The sequence below is a fragment of the Dreissena polymorpha genome, chromosome 6, assembly GCF_020536995.1.
Source record: "Dreissena polymorpha isolate Duluth1 chromosome 6, UMN_Dpol_1.0, whole genome shotgun sequence".
NCBI lineage: Eukaryota > Metazoa > Mollusca > Bivalvia > Myida > Dreissenidae > Dreissena > Dreissena polymorpha.
Window position 1 is genome coordinate 59,219,968 of NC_068360.1, and position 17,960 is coordinate 59,237,927.

General features: G+C 35.4%; 3 protein-coding genes across 4 annotated transcripts in view; 2 read left to right on the top strand and 1 right to left on the bottom strand.

Moving 5' to 3' along the window:
- LOC127833383 (5-hydroxytryptamine receptor 2C-like) overlaps positions 1-2,228 on the bottom strand; it is a 30,190-nt gene extending 27,962 nt beyond the window's left edge. Inside the window, exon 1 of the mRNA XM_052358609.1 lies at positions 2,109-2,228. The gene's annotated coding sequence lies outside the window, so the exon portion shown is untranslated. The remainder of the gene's footprint in view (positions 1-2,108) is intronic.
- The window catches only part of LOC127833381 (26S proteasome non-ATPase regulatory subunit 1-like), a 272,314-nt gene that overhangs the window by 207,344 nt on the left and 47,010 nt on the right, over positions 1-17,960 (top strand). The window lies entirely within an intron of this gene.
- LOC127833380 (uncharacterized) lies at positions 8,845-16,967 on the top strand. 2 transcript variants are annotated; one of them, XR_008027391.1, is made up of 3 exons: positions 8,845-8,925; positions 15,722-15,859; positions 16,413-16,967. XR_008027391.1 is itself a non-coding variant. In XM_052358603.1 (3 exons), exons 1-3 carry the CDS (start codon positions 11,964-11,966, stop codon positions 16,585-16,587), a joined length of 3,708 nt encoding a protein of 1,235 aa, XP_052214563.1. In that variant the 5' UTR covers positions 11,959-11,963; the 3' UTR covers positions 16,588-16,967. The 2 variants fall into 2 exon arrangements, 1 of the variants encoding a protein (XP_052214563.1); XM_052358603.1 differs by lacking the exon at positions 8,845-8,925 and adding an exon at positions 11,959-15,358.

The window sequence follows — 17,960 nt, forward strand, 5'->3', positions numbered from 1 at the left end:
GTTCTACATTAACATTACAGCTTTGTGTTTTGTGAGATTCAATTCATGGAATAAATATGTAACCAATGACTATTTGTTTACAAACTGAAATATTTTTTAACAAAAACATTCCCTATTTATTTTAATATCAATAAACTATTCAATTTTATTCTCATAATAGTCCAATTTCTGTCCCATGATATTTTGAAATATAGACCAATGAGAAACAATATATTTTAACAGGAACAGTTTGATAAAACTAAGGATGATGGATGTGTATGTCTATATATATATATATATATATATATATATATATATATATATATATATATATATATATAATGCTTTTGAACTTATAATATAAATCATTTTTAGTAAACTAAAACATTAAAAATTAATGTTAAGAACTATATGTACAATTCTTGGATTCATTTCTCATGAAGTAAATGAATTTCATAAGAATTTACAGTTCAAGAACCAAATGTGCGTATGCTCTGGTTGCTCAATGATATCTGCTATCAAATAAGGTGACCGATATATGTTTTATACCTCAAAATTATGAATAATTGTATATAAAACCTAAGATTTCAAATAAATAAAAAACACAATCTTGCTAATGACCTAAAACAATGCTAATATAAGAAACCATATGAGACGCGCTCTGTGGAAAGGGGATTAATGTATGAGCACAGGCTAATTAGGGAAGAAACTTGCCATCTGGATTTTGATTAAAAGAATTTTTATGCCCTCGGATCAATTGATCGGGGTTATATTGTTTTTGGCCTGTCTGTCTGTCATTGTGTGTGTCTGTCTGTCTGTCCCAAAACTTAAACCTTGGTTAAAGTTTTGCAATAACTTTTGCAATATTGAAGATAGCAACTTGATTTTTGGCATGCATGTGTATCTCATGGAGCTTCACATTTTGAGTGGTGAAAGGTCAAGGTCATCCTTCAAGGTCAAAGGTTAAAAAAAATCCAAGGGAAGTCATACACTTTAAAGGGAGATAATTACCTGTAACTGCCAAATGATAGAAAAATAATAATAAATCAAAGCGATGCAGTAGGGGGCATTGTGTTTCTGACAAACACATCTCTTGTTTTTTTTTAAACAAAAATATCATAAAAGAAGAAAGTGTAATCCCTGATTTGCCTGTGTGGAATCTGCATGGACTAATCTGGGACAACACTTTATGCACATTCATTAAACCACCTTTATACAGAGCAAACTACCTCAAAATATTCTCAAAATACCAATAGGCTCACTCTCAGAATCTTACATACTAACAATTAAAGTCAGTTTTTGAAGAATTAGTAGTATTATACCTCAAAATTACAAAAGGCTACACACATAAATATGCTTTAAATTTCTTTTTCTATACAAATCATAAAAAAATAACTTACACATGAAAAATCCTCTACAGTGATAATTGTCACCTATCTTTACAATGATGTTCATGACATTTATGGTCAAACTGATATCTTCATGACCTTGCTAATAAAACATACGTCCTGGACAAAATGGCCTTTATATCCTGGTCCATTTAATATGATAGAGTTTTGCATAAAGGAAATCTGTTTATGTAGTTAATTAGATGAAATGAATCGTACATTTTCTTTTCTTCCCATTATGTATATCATTTTTGGTAAGATGAACAATATACTAATATTATGTGTGCTTTTAGTTTATAAGGTGTATTGTATCCCACCCACTCTGTCAATATGACCATTTTTAAGTAAAGGGCAAGTTTTCATGTTTAAAGAAATTGCTTGGAGTGTTTTTTTTTATGCTTTAATTTAAGTTATCTGGTAGTCATTCAGTATTGATGCCTCACAAATCTTGTTTGTTTATTATATGAAATATCACAATAATTTGAAAAATCCGTACGCGCAAAGTTTATAATTAATGTCAATTTTTTTACCATGCATAGCAGAAATAGTGATAAAGGTTCAAAATTTGCGTTTGATATTTAATAGATTAATAAATAACAATGAAATACAATCATGCATATACAATAACTATTAGAACACGAATTGGACAGCTGTGGATCATAAATCATATAAAGACCAATCCATAAACAACAGTAGAGTATTATTAAGTGAAAAAAAAGAATTGTTAGAATATATCATCACCTGTTGCGAGTATTCCAGATGTTGTTGGTTTAACTTCACTGTTTAAATATTCCTTTTGTTAATTTGTGTTTTCTAATAACTAAATTGTTTTCCAATTATTTTTTTATTTTGCTCTTTTATTATATATATATATTATTTTTGAATATTTAAGTCTGCAGTTAGCATTCCAAATTTTCACCAACATTTACTGGAAATTTTTTAATATTCTTGTTTAATAATTTCAATCAATTTTACTCAATTGAACGCAAACAATTTGTATCTGATTAATTGATAATATAATTAAATATATTTTAAGTTAATTTATACCAGAAAACTCACAATGTTTGCCCGAAAATTTATATTCCCATTAATGAATATTATAATTGAATAAAAATATATATATATAATTATTGTTAATACACATTTCACAGTTAATATCTCCTCCTTAAGTAGCATTTGGCAACCAATAGTGTAGCAGTTGTGTATCCCTGTACTTGTTCATAGTCAGTCTGCATGCCCTATAAATTTATGGCATCCCTATATATACCAACCACTACCTCAATGGAACTGCTGTTACAGTCCTATATCAGTGAAATATAATAGGGGAGCATTTATTCAGATTCAGAGGGGCTACTGTCCACTGAAATAAGGCTACTGATTTGTTCAGAGCCTGACTGAGTTGTATATCTGCTGTTATTCATGGATCCAGTTTATAAATGATTTTAAATCTCGATATGAAATTGTTTATCTCCATACAAACAACTAGGATGTGTTTGAAAAATTATAACTTGCATCAAATTAAACATATGCTGGTATTATATAAGTTTCTACAATGACCTGCACCTTGTTTATTTGGCATCATCGCTATGGGCATGGCCTTATGTTGTGAAATTAATTCCAGATACTGTGAAACCTTATTTTTTGCCAGCACGAAATATCGTTGTTTTTATGTCCCCCACTATAGTAGTGGGGGACATATTGTTTTTGCCCTGTCTGTCTGTTGGTCTGCAATGATCTGTTTGCGCCAACTTTAACATTTTGTAATAACTTTTGCTATATTGAAGATAGCAACTTCATATTTGGCATGCATGTGTATCTTATGAAGCTGCACATTTTGAGTGGTGAATGGTCAAGGTCAAGGTCATCCTTCAAGGTCAGAGGTCGAATATATGTGGCCCAAATCGCTTATTTTATGAATACTTTTGCAATATTGAAGATAGCAACTTGATATTTGGCATGCATGTGTATCTTATGGAGCTGCACATTTTGAGTGTTGAAAGGTCAAGGTCATGGTCATCCTTCAAGGTCAGAGGTCAAATATATGTGGCCCAAAGCGCTTATTTTATGAATACTTTTGCAATATTGAAGATAGCAACTTGATATTTGGCATGCATGTGTATCTCATGGAGCTGCACATTTTGAGTGGTGAAAGGTCAAGGTCATCCTTCACAAGGTCAAGGTCATCCTTCACAAGGTCAAGGTCATCCTTCACAAGGTCAAGGTCATATATAGGGGGACATTGTGTTTCACAAACACATCTTGTTTTTAAATTGTTTTTTCGTCAGCACTTAAATTCGCCAATTTCTGACTTTGAATTAAAATAATAAAAACATGATAAAATGTGTCAGTCAATATCCAAATTGTTTGTTATACATGTCCGAAATATATCGCAGTTGCGATAAATTGTAGTGAGGAAAGAGGGAGGACACTTGGGAGTCACTTGCAGGAGGTGGGGCCTGTTTGTCACATGTCAATATACTAGTCTTGTTATCAGGTGATCAGTAAGGGGCCCCCATTAGTGTATTGACAAGTTCATTTGTATGATGAGCAAATTGGTGGGACTGAATAACCTTAAACGATTGTTTAAAACAGTGAGGGCAATTGCCAATCGGTCTTTTTCAATTACTAGTATGGCAAAACTGATAACAATCTTTCCTTTATCAGGGCCAATTAAAGAAGGTGCGAACATTGTTATAATTAGTGTTAGCAAACTACTTTGGTCAGTTTTCAATAAAATTTTAAGAGTTTAAATTAGATTGAATGCAATAGTATTTAAAGCAATGCTTTATTGGTCATACTCAGTCATGAAGAAAATGTGTTTCCCGGGGATTTCCTGAAAATCGCGCAAAAATGAAAGTGAATTTATGTAAACAATAACCCTACGTTTGGATGAAACTTATCATCATGATTGCTAATTATCCCCTGCCATAGGCGGAGCGATATTGTTTTGGCGTTGTCCTTCCGTCCGTACGTCCGGCAATTTTGTGTCCGGAGCCATATCTTGGAAGTGCTTTGGCGGATTTCATTGAAACTTGGTATGAGTATATATATGGATAAGAGGATGATGCACGCCAAATGGCACTGTAAACCATCTGTTAATAACGAAGTTATGGCCCTTTGTATCTTGAAAAAATGCTTTGTCCGGAGCCATACACTACGCGACCCCTGATTGTTGCCTAATTCGCGGAGTCAAGGCGGACAGTTTGCTTTTTGAGTGGAAAATCACCGTGATTTCACGTGATTCGTCACTTCGCCGTTGCGCGAGAGCAAGATAATCTTCGCCCTGATTCCCCTCAGTTTTGCGGTGATTCGCCGTGATTACAGTGGATATCAGTGACATCGATGATTCGGCAATGCATGCATATAAACCGAATCGTATCGATAACTGTATACATAACGCTTTTCTAATGTTCACAATTATCAAATAATCCAACATAATTACAACATCACTTACAAAAAAATAATCTTAAACATTTATGTCTGTAAATATGTTTGAGAATTTCATTTACACAACCATATGACTACGCCATTTTTCAGAAGTGTAAAGAGTACAATGCATAATGTGGGAAGAGCGTATTTAAATTCAGATTGAATGCAATACGATCTTACAAAAAACGTTTTATTGCGTCATACGCCTTCATGTAAAAAAAAGTTTTCCTCCTGGAAATTGTGCTGTTAATGCATAATATTATCAAAACATTTTTCGACACTTAAAGCGTTGCAACAAATTAATAATCAATTCAAAACAAATATACCATCAGTATAAATGTTCTGTTAAATTCCCAAATGAGAATAATAATTTATAATCCGAAACACACTTCCAATGTTTGAATGTTAACACGACGTTTACAAATGCTTCTAATATAGTCATCATGTATATTTCCCGATAAAAGAGCGCGAAAATTATGCGGCAATGAACAAGGTCAAGGTATACGAGCGTGCAAGTATTAGTTTTTTTGTACAAACTGTGTAGCACAAAGCATTGAATTCTGTTGATTTCGGTTAAATGTTTCTCTGGTATTTTTAAAACAATTATATCGCCAACAATTTGATATTTCTTTTAAAGTCATTTCAAATCAAACACGCCGTATCCGTATCGTTACTGATAGAAGTAAAACATAATACCTTGACTTGTAAAGTTTTTTTGTTGTGAGAGACCATCTGAGTAAACGCCGAAAAATATATGCAAACTGTTATTTTTTGTCATTGCCCTTTGATCCATTCTCGCACTTAATTGGCAGCGCCATCCTGTTGTTTCTGTGAATGTCACATCTTTTCACAGTTTGAACACGTACAAAGAGTGCCAATTAGACACTAGAACAAACACTATCACCCGCTGGACAGTACACAATAAATAATCAAATGTTGAGGGGTTTTTTTGTTTTGGGCGTGAAAACCCAGAGAAATTCATGTACATTATACATCATCATCAAATTTATTGAACTCTGCGAACGCTAAGTGCTACGTTGATATTCTCGTGTTTTTTTTTCAGCAAACAAACACAATGTTTAATGGCTTTAATATATAGGCAATGATGTAATAACAACGTATTATATAACACAATGTCATAATAACATATACTTAAAAATAGAACAGTAATGTATTTCCGGCTTATCAAGCATTGTGCATGTATGTACAACGCTCTGAAAGTAACGCGAGTAACACAAGTTATTCGCATTGGAGCCTGAAACAGAAAATAAATAAGTATAGCATAATTTAGTCCAAATAATTAGACATAATCTATCAATGACATTTAACCTTTAAATGAAAGTGTTACTTAAACAATTTTCCATGTCTTAAAGGGGCCTTTTCACGTTTGGGTCAACTCAATTGACAAAATTGAAAAAAGTTGTTTCAGATTCGCAAATCTTCGTTTTAGTTATGATATTTGTGAGGAAAAAGTTATACTGAACATTTACCATGCTCTAAAATAGCCATCATATGCAACCTTTGAAGATTTAAAAACCCGAAAATTATAAAGCTTTGCAAAGCGAAACAAATTAATAATTTGGAGAGTTCTGTTGTTATCGTTATATTTTGTGAAACTACGAGGATTGGTTATATGAAGTATAAAATACACCTGTCATTGTATTTCGAAGGATGGCCGAGCAGTCTAAGTGGGAGATTTTTTACACCAGGGGTCAGTGGTTTGAGCCCTGCTGAGGGTTACCTTTTTTTCTTTTTAAAAATTTTATTCTTTATTTTTTAGTAAAGCTTTTATATCCAATGTTAAAATTTTCAATATAAAGCATTTAATGACAATCTTCAAAACATGCCAAAATCTGTGAAAAGGCCCCTTTAATGCGCGAATATTTTGCTAAACACTGTTTACAAAAGGGCTACACATTATAATTCTTAATGAAATGCAAAAATAAGTCTTAACATAATTAATAACGTCAATAAACACACATGGTAAGATCAAAGTTTAAATGGAAAACTTATATCATATTTCTCGTAAATTACCAAATTATTAGTTTCGTCTAAATCAAATACCATGTATAGAGAAACAAGGTATTTATAACCGACCAATGACGAAACACTATGCAACTTTCAATTTACACAGTGCTACATGTATATGGCAACAATATGGAATTTGAACAGTGGTAGTGTATTCGGGCCTGGAATATAATTGCTTGTAAGTTTTAATAAACATTCTGCTAATGCAATTAGTTAAGTAATGTTTACATGTTATGTTCAATAATTATTGCATGATCATTCTGCGCTGTTATATTAATTTGGAGCCGCTAAAGCTTTGGACATTACTTCATCAAGTTCATGTTGGAACGGGAGTATTTTAGCTAATACGCCCATTGTATACAACAACAACAAAAGCTTTATTATTGCAATGTATAATGTAAGTGTATACATATATGTTACATGTACATGTTAGTGTAACCCTTAACATAACTCGCTTAAAAATGTGAGCCACGGCGGTTTGCTGTGATTCGCGCTTATTGCGTAACAGCGAGATACATCGCGCGACGGTCACCGTGGAGTCGCCGAGACATCACCCAAATTTGTCACATGGCATCGATTGCGGTGATGAGAGAATCGCAGAAAAAATCACGGGTCGCGTAGTGTATCTTGGAAGTGCTTTGGCGGATTTCATTGAAACTTGGTATGAGTATATATATAGATAAGAGGATGATGCACGCCAAATGGCATTGTACACCATCGGATAATAACGTAATTATGGCCCTTTGTATCTTGAAAAAATGCTTTGTTTGTGTGTCCAGAAAACTTTTGTGTCCAGAAGTATATTGGCGGGGGATATGAATTCAACGAATTTGCTTGTTTCTCTTTACATGTTACGTTTTCAATTGCATTTTAGCAGACAATACTTTCATTTATATTGTCGGCAAATAACAATGATTTGAAATATGTATTGTTAAACTTATCAAAGCTGTCAATGATTAAAATGATAGATAACCCATACAAACACAACCTTAATTTTCACACCTTTATTGTAGTCAAAAGCAAACAACCAAACACAAATCAGTATGTTCTGCATTAATTTGTAATCAATGTGGAGAATGTATATCAGTCAGCTGTTGACCACTCATCGTCATTTTTAATTTCGTTTATTGTCTTTGATCCTGATTCGCTGCGTGGAGGCTGCATAATCTGTAACAACGCTGAAAAACACAATACACACAATGGGTAATAAAGTTGTTAACAATAAGCGCATATCATTACTATTATACCCAAACGAAGTCAACGCAATCGATACAGCGGTACTGCACACGCGTTTTACAGCAATGTCACGTGTCAGTTAAAAACACTGTGTAATCCCCTCTGTGTCAAAACCGGATTTAACTTGATTACGAAACAGATGAAGTATGTATGCGTGAATTACGTTGGATTTTAATGCCTCTAACTTCGGTAATTCAGTCTTAAATTTGTTCAAATATGGGATATAATTGTTCGTTAGGATCTTAAATTCGTCGATCGGTCAACTAACGAAATACACGAAAATTAATGCCTGGAGATGAATAATGGTTTCACAGTATTTGATGAAATTCTTCATGAAAGTGCACATGCATAAATGTGGACAAATGCACATGCTTAAAATGTGCAATCTAGCAAAATTTTGATAAAACAAATAAGTTCTTCGTTAATTATTCAGGTCAGTAAAAACGCATTTTCATTTGTAATGCAGTTGTTTAGTTTGAGTTTATCAAGATCTTAACATTTCTCTGGCATTTAATTTGCATTTATTAGCATATCAGCCCCAAAAAGAAATGTTGATATAAAAAAGTTTAGTTTGATACTTATAACTTTAGAATGTGGTTTTGCTTTAATGATGCTTCAGTAGACTTTTTGTGAACAGTTTTGCAATAACATAGAGAACTAGAATGCCCACGCTGCATGTTTGACCCAGGGGGCGCCCCAGGGTTGGTAATGGGACCATGCATAGTTGCAATGGACCGTATTGTCATAAGAGATGTTCAGTATCAATTTGAAGTAAATCGGTGCACCGGGGATGAACAACTTTTGTCACGTGACCACAAAAGTCAACGCAGGTTGTTGAATTACATCAGGAATCCCGCTCCGTCAGGTAATTTTCATCTTTTTATAGAGAATATGTTAAAATTTCTGGACAATACAAAGCTTATGACATGCTTCATACCTTTTCGCATATTAAGACGCATTGCACTTGTTTCGAAGCTTTGCAGTTTTTAAGAACACTTCGACACAAACTTTAGATTTTCGATGCAAACGCAGTTTGATTTTATATTTTTTTACTTTCCATTCACGAATAAATCATATTTCTAGAAAAATGAGAGCACACGATGCTTAATTTTTGATGATTTATTGTATTTGCGATATAAGTTGTTGTTGTTATATTTAATTTGGGCAGTTCTTGCTATTTCAAAAATTTACAAACGCGGGTTGGTTGAGCAAACGCAGTTTGCTGAAGCTGGATTATGGCAAACGCAGGTTGGTTAAGATTACGGAATCCGGATAGTGACATCTATATTCTTGCCCTTCTTTCATCAAGGGCGACACACGACACACGAAGCGATACACGATATTTTGCGCGACAGTCGCGGCGACGCGCGATATTTTATTATTCAAATATCGCCCATATTATCCGAATTTCGTGTAACGCGGTCTAATTTCAGACCGCGACACACGACACACGAAGCGATACTCGATATGTACTGTTCAAATCAAATCATCATCAACATCTTCATCATCATCATCTCCATCTTCATCGCCATTATCATCATAAAATAAATCGCGATTCGGAGCGGAGTATTGTAAAATGAAGATCTCAAAAGAATTGAAAAATAATTTGTCGGAATGTTATTTTTCTCATGCTGTTTTGTTAGTTGTCCAAATATATTTAATATTAAATATTATCTTAATATTAAGATTTGGTAGTTAAAGAATGCAATTTGAATGAACACAATTGTATGCATATGTTTTGCTCAGCTGTGAAGATTGAGGGAACAATTTATAGAAGAACTGTGAGAATCATCTCTACAGTGTTGCTACTGTTCCGCAATTCATAATACTATATTTTCGGCACACGAGCATTTTACTAAAATGTTGAAAGTTAATAAAAACAAAATATACGGTGTTTGGGAAAACGTATTGAACACCTGAATGTTGAGACACTTTACGACAATGGGCTCGAGTTACAGGTTGTAGCACGGCGTCTCCGTTAGCAACGTACCAGTATAAATTTAATATAATAGCAAAATTGAACTGAGCCTCGCTCTGTGAAAAGGGGGTTGAAAGCATGTGCGTTAAGTGTTGTCCCATATTAGCATTTGCAGTCCGCACAGGCTAATCAGGTACGCCACTTTCCGTCTAAACTGGGCGTTCTTCTAAGAAGAGACTTCTGAAACGAAAAGAATCATACAAGCGGCACGAGTCGTCCCTGATAAGCCTGTGCGGACTACACAGGCTAATCTGAGACAACACTTTACACACATGCATTAAACCCATTTTTCGCAGAGCGACGCCCAATTTTCCGAGTCTAAAAAGTTTGAGAATATTAAAACCCATTCTTAATATTAATTAGCACATTCATATATTGTCAGCCTGATTAAAATTACTGAGAGCAACACCACTCATTCGAATAAAAAATCTGTACCCGCTTCGTCCAGATAAACTTACTTGCTTGTTTGTTTTAACCTAACCATGATAAAAAGAGACATACCTACGTATTACAATATATGAACATAATTTAATTCCATCCGCATCATCAGATGAGGATAAATATAACAACCAATGTTATCTTATTATTTTCTCTTAATGAATAAATTGAAAACACAAATAATGTTGCCCATTTGTAAAACCAAAAATAAAATCAGAATAATAACACGCCAAATCAATGTTTCGAAAGCACTGTTATGCAATTAGAAAACACAAACGAGCAATAAAACCAATCGAAGCATTTGAAATTGACATTCGGATTATGAATGCAGTAAAAATAGCCCCTTTTTGTCTCCCCTGATTTTTTGAAAACGCGACAGTCGACAGGCGATATGATTATAGCGAAACTTGAACAGTACAAATATCGCGTGTCGCCGCGACTGTCGCGCAAAATATCGTGCGTCGCTTCGTGTTTCGTGCGTGGTCCTTTGAACGCGAGACACGACACACGAAGCGATACACGATATTTTGCGGGACAGTCGCGGCGACGCACGATATTTTGCGCGACAGTCGCGGCGACGCACGATATATTTAACACGATATATCGCCTTTTGGGCTACCTACACAAGGGCGATATTTCCTGGTACATTCTCGCTCGTTGCTCCGTGTATCGCGCAAAATATCGTGCGTCGCCGCGACTGTCGCGCAAAATATCGTGTATCGCTTCGTGTGTCCCCCTTGATGAAAGAAGGGCGAGATTATAGATGGCACTATCCGGATTCCGTAAAAGATAGTGGTATACGCCGGTTGATTGAATATTGAATACCATTTTGTTTCAATTTTGAATGTTGTACTTATTCCTATGATATCATTTTCCTTTTCAGAATGACACGAAAAAAGTCTCACCTCGGGCGGACCAAACGAAGGACTGGATTGCATCACACTTCTGAATTCCTACCGCCAACAACCTCGCCTTTTCGAACAGCAATGAAACGAAAATTAACACCAATGAAGTCTCCAATTCAGCAACCCTTTCGATCTCCTTTGTATAAAGCAAAACGAAAATCGCACCGAGAACTATTTAAAGACAATGATAATCGCGATACTAACTGGGTTATTGATATGAACTCTCAAATTCAAAGTGACAACGCGCCAAATCCAATGAATGATATTTTTGACAAAGAGGAGAACAACAATAAGTGCAGTGCAACACAAACACAGAATGTTACCGTTGAAAATTGCACACAAACGGAAAATGATTATGCATCAAATATACTTACCAACCCTAATATAGCAAATAACATCGCAAAAGAATTAAAGGAAATGGTGGACGTTGTTGTTGAAAAGTTATCATTACATTCAAAACTTCATTTAACACTGTTAACTTTCTTCAAACTGATTGTGATGGATTTATTTCCACTTGATAATATTGCTTTACTGTTGTGGTCCGATGTAGTGCGATGGTTTGAAACATCAAATACAACACATATGCGATACAGTGAGGACACAAAACTGTTTTGGAAAATAGGGTGGCGTTTGTTTGGTTGTCGATTTGTAAATTTTATGGCTGGATTCAAAAACCAGTCTGAATATTCGCTGGGTATTTCTGAGAAAAGTAAATATAGTCCAAAAACTTCAAAGATAAACTTTGCTGTTCCAGATATCAAAGTGCTTCGTTCTTTTGATCGTTTTAAGTGTGACAGCCAACGTGACCCTGGGATTTACGATGATGTAATTTCATTGCTCGAACAGAATGCAGGTCACATGTCATTTTGTCTTACATTCGATGGCAAAAAACTCAAACAAGGTTTAACACAACAATTTGGCGACGTTGATCTAATTGGATTTGAAAACGGACCAACACTAATGGAAAAAAGATCAATTTTGCAGCAGACTACTGAAGACTTAAGTGTATTATCCTCACAAATCCGGAGTCAATTTGACAAGAAAGTTCCTTTAAAAAGGTTGCCAGATGAGCTGAAAGCACAACTCAAGCATTTTCTCTTGAATATGCTTAAAACTGTGTCAACAGGAAAACATGAGATGGAGCAAATAAAAAGGAAAAAAGAGTATGCCAAAGATAAGTTGATGGAACGAAGTGATGAAACTAACTGGAGAAATGGGAAGTTTGGTTATGCGATAAGTGCCATTATTGCATACATCTATGACATTGACACGTTTGTTGGGAAATCTGAGAAAGTTATTCGAGAAATATGCGTGTGTGTGGCTTCACTCAATGGAAAATTGTTTGTGGATGATAGGAACGTTAGCTTAGAAAACAACAGTGCATTTTATGCTATTGATGAACTTCAAAATGTGGACGAAAACTACAGTACAAGATTAATCAAGCAGAGAACTGAAAGGTGGTTTGAATTGCGTGCATCAGCCAAGATTACCGGCAGCACACTGTACAAAGGGCTTGGGTTTGATGGTCTGAAAAATCAGAAAGACTATTTTGAAGGTCAGTTCTGTGGCGTCCCCAGCAAAACACCATCTGAATACATAGCTAATGCAATGAAGCATGGTCAAGATAATGAAATCAATGCCGTAGCAACACTTGTTGGCAAGATTTTGCCTGTCGTTTTGCCTGATTTAGTTTACTGTGAAGAAGGCTGTGTCGTGGTGCATGACGAATGTCTAAACCCATTTTTAGTTGTTTCACCAGACGGAAGTCTGCGACGAGACGTATCGATGAAAAGTTCAGAATATGCAGTCGAAATAAAATGCCCAATACGTGACGTACATTATGAGTTCCCAGAAAGATACCTGCTGCAATGTTTATCTGAAATTGAGGCACTTGATGTCGGAAAACTTATATACTTGTCCTGGACCGACACATTTACCTCTGTCTTTATCGTTGACAGGAATAAATCTTTGTTTGCTAAGGCGATGCAGCTCGCAAATTCATTATTTGGTGGTTCCAAGATAGAGATGCCAACTAGGTTGCCGGATCAAATAAAACTTCTCAAAGAAGAAATGCATACATGTTGCAAGACAATACCATTGATTGGACTCTTTCCATCTGCATTTGTTGGAAACCCTAAAACATGCTCTGACCAAGAAAGAACTGTATATGATATGACTTGCCTTTTAGAATCAGTACAAGACTTTCACGCCAGAAGATATGAACTTAAAAGAGAAAAGGCATCAGAATCGATTGTGTTTATTTGTTCTGACCTAAATAGAAGTTGGGATAAAAACACAAGGTATAATGTTCCAGTTGCGTGGTTAACAAAGGGTTACAGTCTCGACACACAGACAATGAGACAAATATCAGAGGGAGTACATATGAAGTGTCATGCAGCTGGTATACACATTCCATGTCAATCCTTTGATGGCCAGTGGCACAATATTGTTACTAGAACAATCGACAATAAGCCTCTGACAATACTTCAACTCCAGAAAGATGTATGGCGAGAAGTTGAGCAAATGCGAAAACAGACAATAATCACTAAGTTTCGAGAAATCAATACCTGTCCAACTTGGTTTGTCGCACAAAATGACAAGTTCAAACGAATAATTGTGAGCAATTACATAACGGATGTGCCAAAAATAAAACTTGAAAGAAACAAACCTTCAACAAAAGAAAATACAATAGGAGGGACACACGAAATTCGAGAAGATTCAAATGCATGTATTGATGTTAGAGATAACTCGGACATACAAACAAACTCAACGGAAGAAGACGTAGTAGAGAATGAAATGTTGACAACTCCATATAGTGTCACCGACAAAGATGCACGTTGCTTACTTGCTTTATTAAAGTCAGACAAAGCAAGCAACAACAAAGGTCAATGGGATGACAAAGAAGAAGATCACATTAAAGAAAGTATGTCTATGTCAATGAAACTTAAATGCATGCGAGATGTAGAGCTTAAAGTTCTTGTAAGGTACTTTAGAAAGACGCGAAACTTGACACTGAACGAAACGGCAACTAAAACTCGCAAATTAGAAGAACTTTCAGGAATGCTTGGACTATCAAAGCCTGAAACGGAAAAAGGATCTTCGAAAAGGTCTTCGAAAAAACAGTATCACACCAAATCATTGCGTGATTTAGCAGTCAAAGTACTAACAACTAAAGTTTCAAAGCAAGCATTAAACTGTGCTTACGCAGAGATCATTTGGAACGATCAGTATATCAAGTGGAAATCTGAAGCTCCAGTTTTGGACAAAATTAGTATTAATGAGACTGGCATTTCTAGAGAATGGTTCTACCACCCAGAGTTCAGTACAGCCAGAAATCAGCTGGAAGTGAAGTGTATCGATGCCACACATTTGCTTACACGAACAAGAAGGAAATGTTGTAAAGGTGGTCTTGATGGGTTAAGCAATAGTGCTTGGAAAAGAGTTGCAAGAACGGGGAAAACATTGCTGACTCCAATCATGGTGGATGACATTACAGATCCTATGTCATCTGCGATGGCTGCAACCCACTTCTCAGACAAAGTTGAATCAGAAATGCGTCAAATGGGGGAGATCGAATCAGCAGATTTATGCAGAGACATTCGAATGTGGTGGGAGGCAGAGGACTGTTCGGGAATCCCGGCGCTTGAAAGGTTCAGAATGAGAGAGAGTCTTCGAAAACGTCTCTTGTCTCATGTTGAGTTCTGCAAATTTCCACCACCAACAATGAACGTTGCAGGATGGCCAATACAGCTCTGGGAGGCACTACTGTCACATATCGATGCCAAAACCATGCTGTACGAACTTTGCCATGGAGGCTGTTACAACGTTAGAGCGTTTAGTAGTCTAATTGGAGAAACATTTTTCTCTGAACTTGTTCTCCATGACAAGACCGGATGCGGCACTGTTTCTGCTGCCGAGTTTGGACGTTTCATTGGAACAGCAACAGAGCAGCTGCATATGCGTCAAGACCCAGACAGGTAAGTTTATATTTGAAAACATTTAATGACTAGATAAGTATGTGTATGTGGTTTCTTACCAGTACATCTCTAGTTGGGTTGGAAATACTATTGCCATTTTTGAAATTTCGATTGCCCCGGCCAGGGATCGAACCGGGACCAGACCACTGAATTCGTAGACCATTGTGTTACCACTCGACTACCGTACCACCATTCTATATAATAATTTACCAAATAAGTAGGTAATTGTTACAATCAATAATCAGGTATTTGAAGAATATCGTTTACATTGCATACCAAAATATATAGGTATGATATAATTCAAACCGATTGTGTTCACATTGGCTTTCAGAAAATAATCTAAATCAAATTTTATGATTTCAGGAAGTTTTTTTACCGTACTAGTCGCTCCCATGTGTATGGCTTGACTGGATCAACTGAGAGCAGCACTGCACAGCCGACCAACAGTGACGGATGCAATACGCAACAGCAGAATGACATCATTCGAAAAATAAGATTAAAGTAAGCCAAGATCCTGTGATTTAAAATTATTTAAAAATGTTTTAGGTTTAGAGATGTCTACAACAAAAGTCTTTTTAAAATGAATCATTATTTAATTGCCAGGAGACAGTCAACATTTATTTTATTTTAAAGGTATGCTTTGTACACTGAGGCACGTGCTCAGAAAATGCATTGTAATGAAGAGGATTATATGTGTCTAATGCAGATGTTTCCTAAAATGTGAAATTCGTTATATAAACTTATCAATACGTAATATTCAACAGGATTAATTTGCATCTGTCGTCAAAAAGGTTAATTGCCAAGTTGAAGAAGATCAATTTCATGTATTCACTAAGAGTCTAGGACACGGGTTCGAACCGTCGACGAGTACAGGGGTCATAATTGCCTGAAAATGATACTCAGTACTGTTAATAATTCATGATTCGACATAAAATGTGATTACATTTTATTGTCTTTGCTTCGGATGATGTCAAGCTGAAAAACTCGCTCTCAGTAAATAAGATGGTAAATTTTGTAAAATAAATAGTTTTCGATAACAAATATCATGTTTCAGGGACCACGAATTTGACATTCCAAAACGGAAGGAACCTAAACGAAAATTTGACACCGTGTCAACAAGCAGAAACGCTCTCCAGAAGGGAACGTTGGGTGTCCGATGGGAGAGGGCAAGACGAAATGACAGCAAAATGCTTCTAACATCAAAAATGGGAATTGACATTGACCCGTAAAAGGAAATCATAATATCATACGACAGTTTGTAGTTCTTTAAAAGACAGCTGTCATTTTTGATATTCGTTAACCAACGTTACCTATATTGATTCCGTGTAATGCTACTGAATTTGATTTTGTGTTGCTCTTTCTATGTTTATGCATTGAGGAGCTACCAATATTGGGGCCGTATAATATGCTGCCTATATTGACGCTGTGGGATGCTTCATTTAACGAGGCCTACCGGTATATTCAACCTTTTTGGGGGATTTGAAACAACAACAGACATATTGGATCTAACTTTATTTTGTTTGCTGTTATTTGTTTCAAGTTTTAAAATTACAGTTTCTAAAAAATGCCATGTATCTTGTATCTTGTTAATTAAAAAAAAGGTATCTTTCTTTAAGTTGCATAATGATAAATAATGTGGACCTATAAGGAGAGAGGTATCATGAAGCAAATAAAACAATCGATTCCTCTTATTCTGCAAGACATAGTTTTCATTTTAGGTGTATACCATTATCTTTTGATCCGAAACTTTAAATATAATAATAACTATTGACCTTTACATGGGCGCCTTGCAAATCACTAGTGTCTTCATATTGGTCATACAATATAATGTCTTTATGTGTAACGTGAGAATCCTGACAATCTTACAATATGATTGTTGGAGATAATACTTAAAATAAAGCTGAAGGCATACTACATCCATGACAAAGTACACTTCACCGAGATAAGTCTAACTATACTGTGAAAAACATTGAAAAACCCAGCGGTTGAACGCAAACAAGATCAGTGTCTTTAACAACAAAACGAACCAAACATATGCAGATTAATTGTTTTATTGCTGCAAAGAATATCCCGTATCGCAATAATAGCTTATACGCAAAACATTAAACTGGCCTATGTGCAACTTGAGAAGGAATTACAGATTTACATGTAATTGTTGACAATTCGCACAATGATTCCAATGAGACAAAAAGCTAACTCACCAAAAATATATTTTAATCATATTGATTCGAAATAGATAAACAAAAATCGCAGATTACAAATGAGTCTCGCTCTGTGAAAAGGGGGTTTAATGCATGTGCGTAAGGTGTCGTCACATATTAGCCTGTGCATTCCGTACAGGCTAATTAGGGACAAACCTTTCCGATAAACTCGATTTTTGCTCAGAAGAGACTTTCTTTTAACAAAACATATCATAAAAGCGGAAAGTGCCGTCCCTGATTAGCCTATGTGGACTGCACTTTACGCACATGCATTAAACCCCCTTTTCACAGAGCGCGGCTCAAATGTATATTCCAGCGGATATGGTGAGATCAACAATAATCACAGATAATCAACATAAATTACAATGATTTTGAAAAGATCAACAATAATCACAGATAAT

Excerpts from the sequence above, each read along its gene's own strand:
- LOC127833380 (XM_052358603.1), top strand. The coding sequence starts at position 11,964 with ATGCGATACAGTGAGGACACAAAACTGTTTTGGAAAATAGGGTGGCGT. Across the intron at positions 15,359-15,721 it reads ATGCGTCAAGACCCAGACAG|GAAGTTTTTTTACCGTACTA; the intron begins GTAAGTTTATAT and ends TTATGATTTCAG. Across the intron at positions 15,860-16,412 it reads ATTCGAAAAATAAGATTAAA|GGACCACGAATTTGACATTC; the intron begins GTAAGCCAAGAT and ends ATCATGTTTCAG.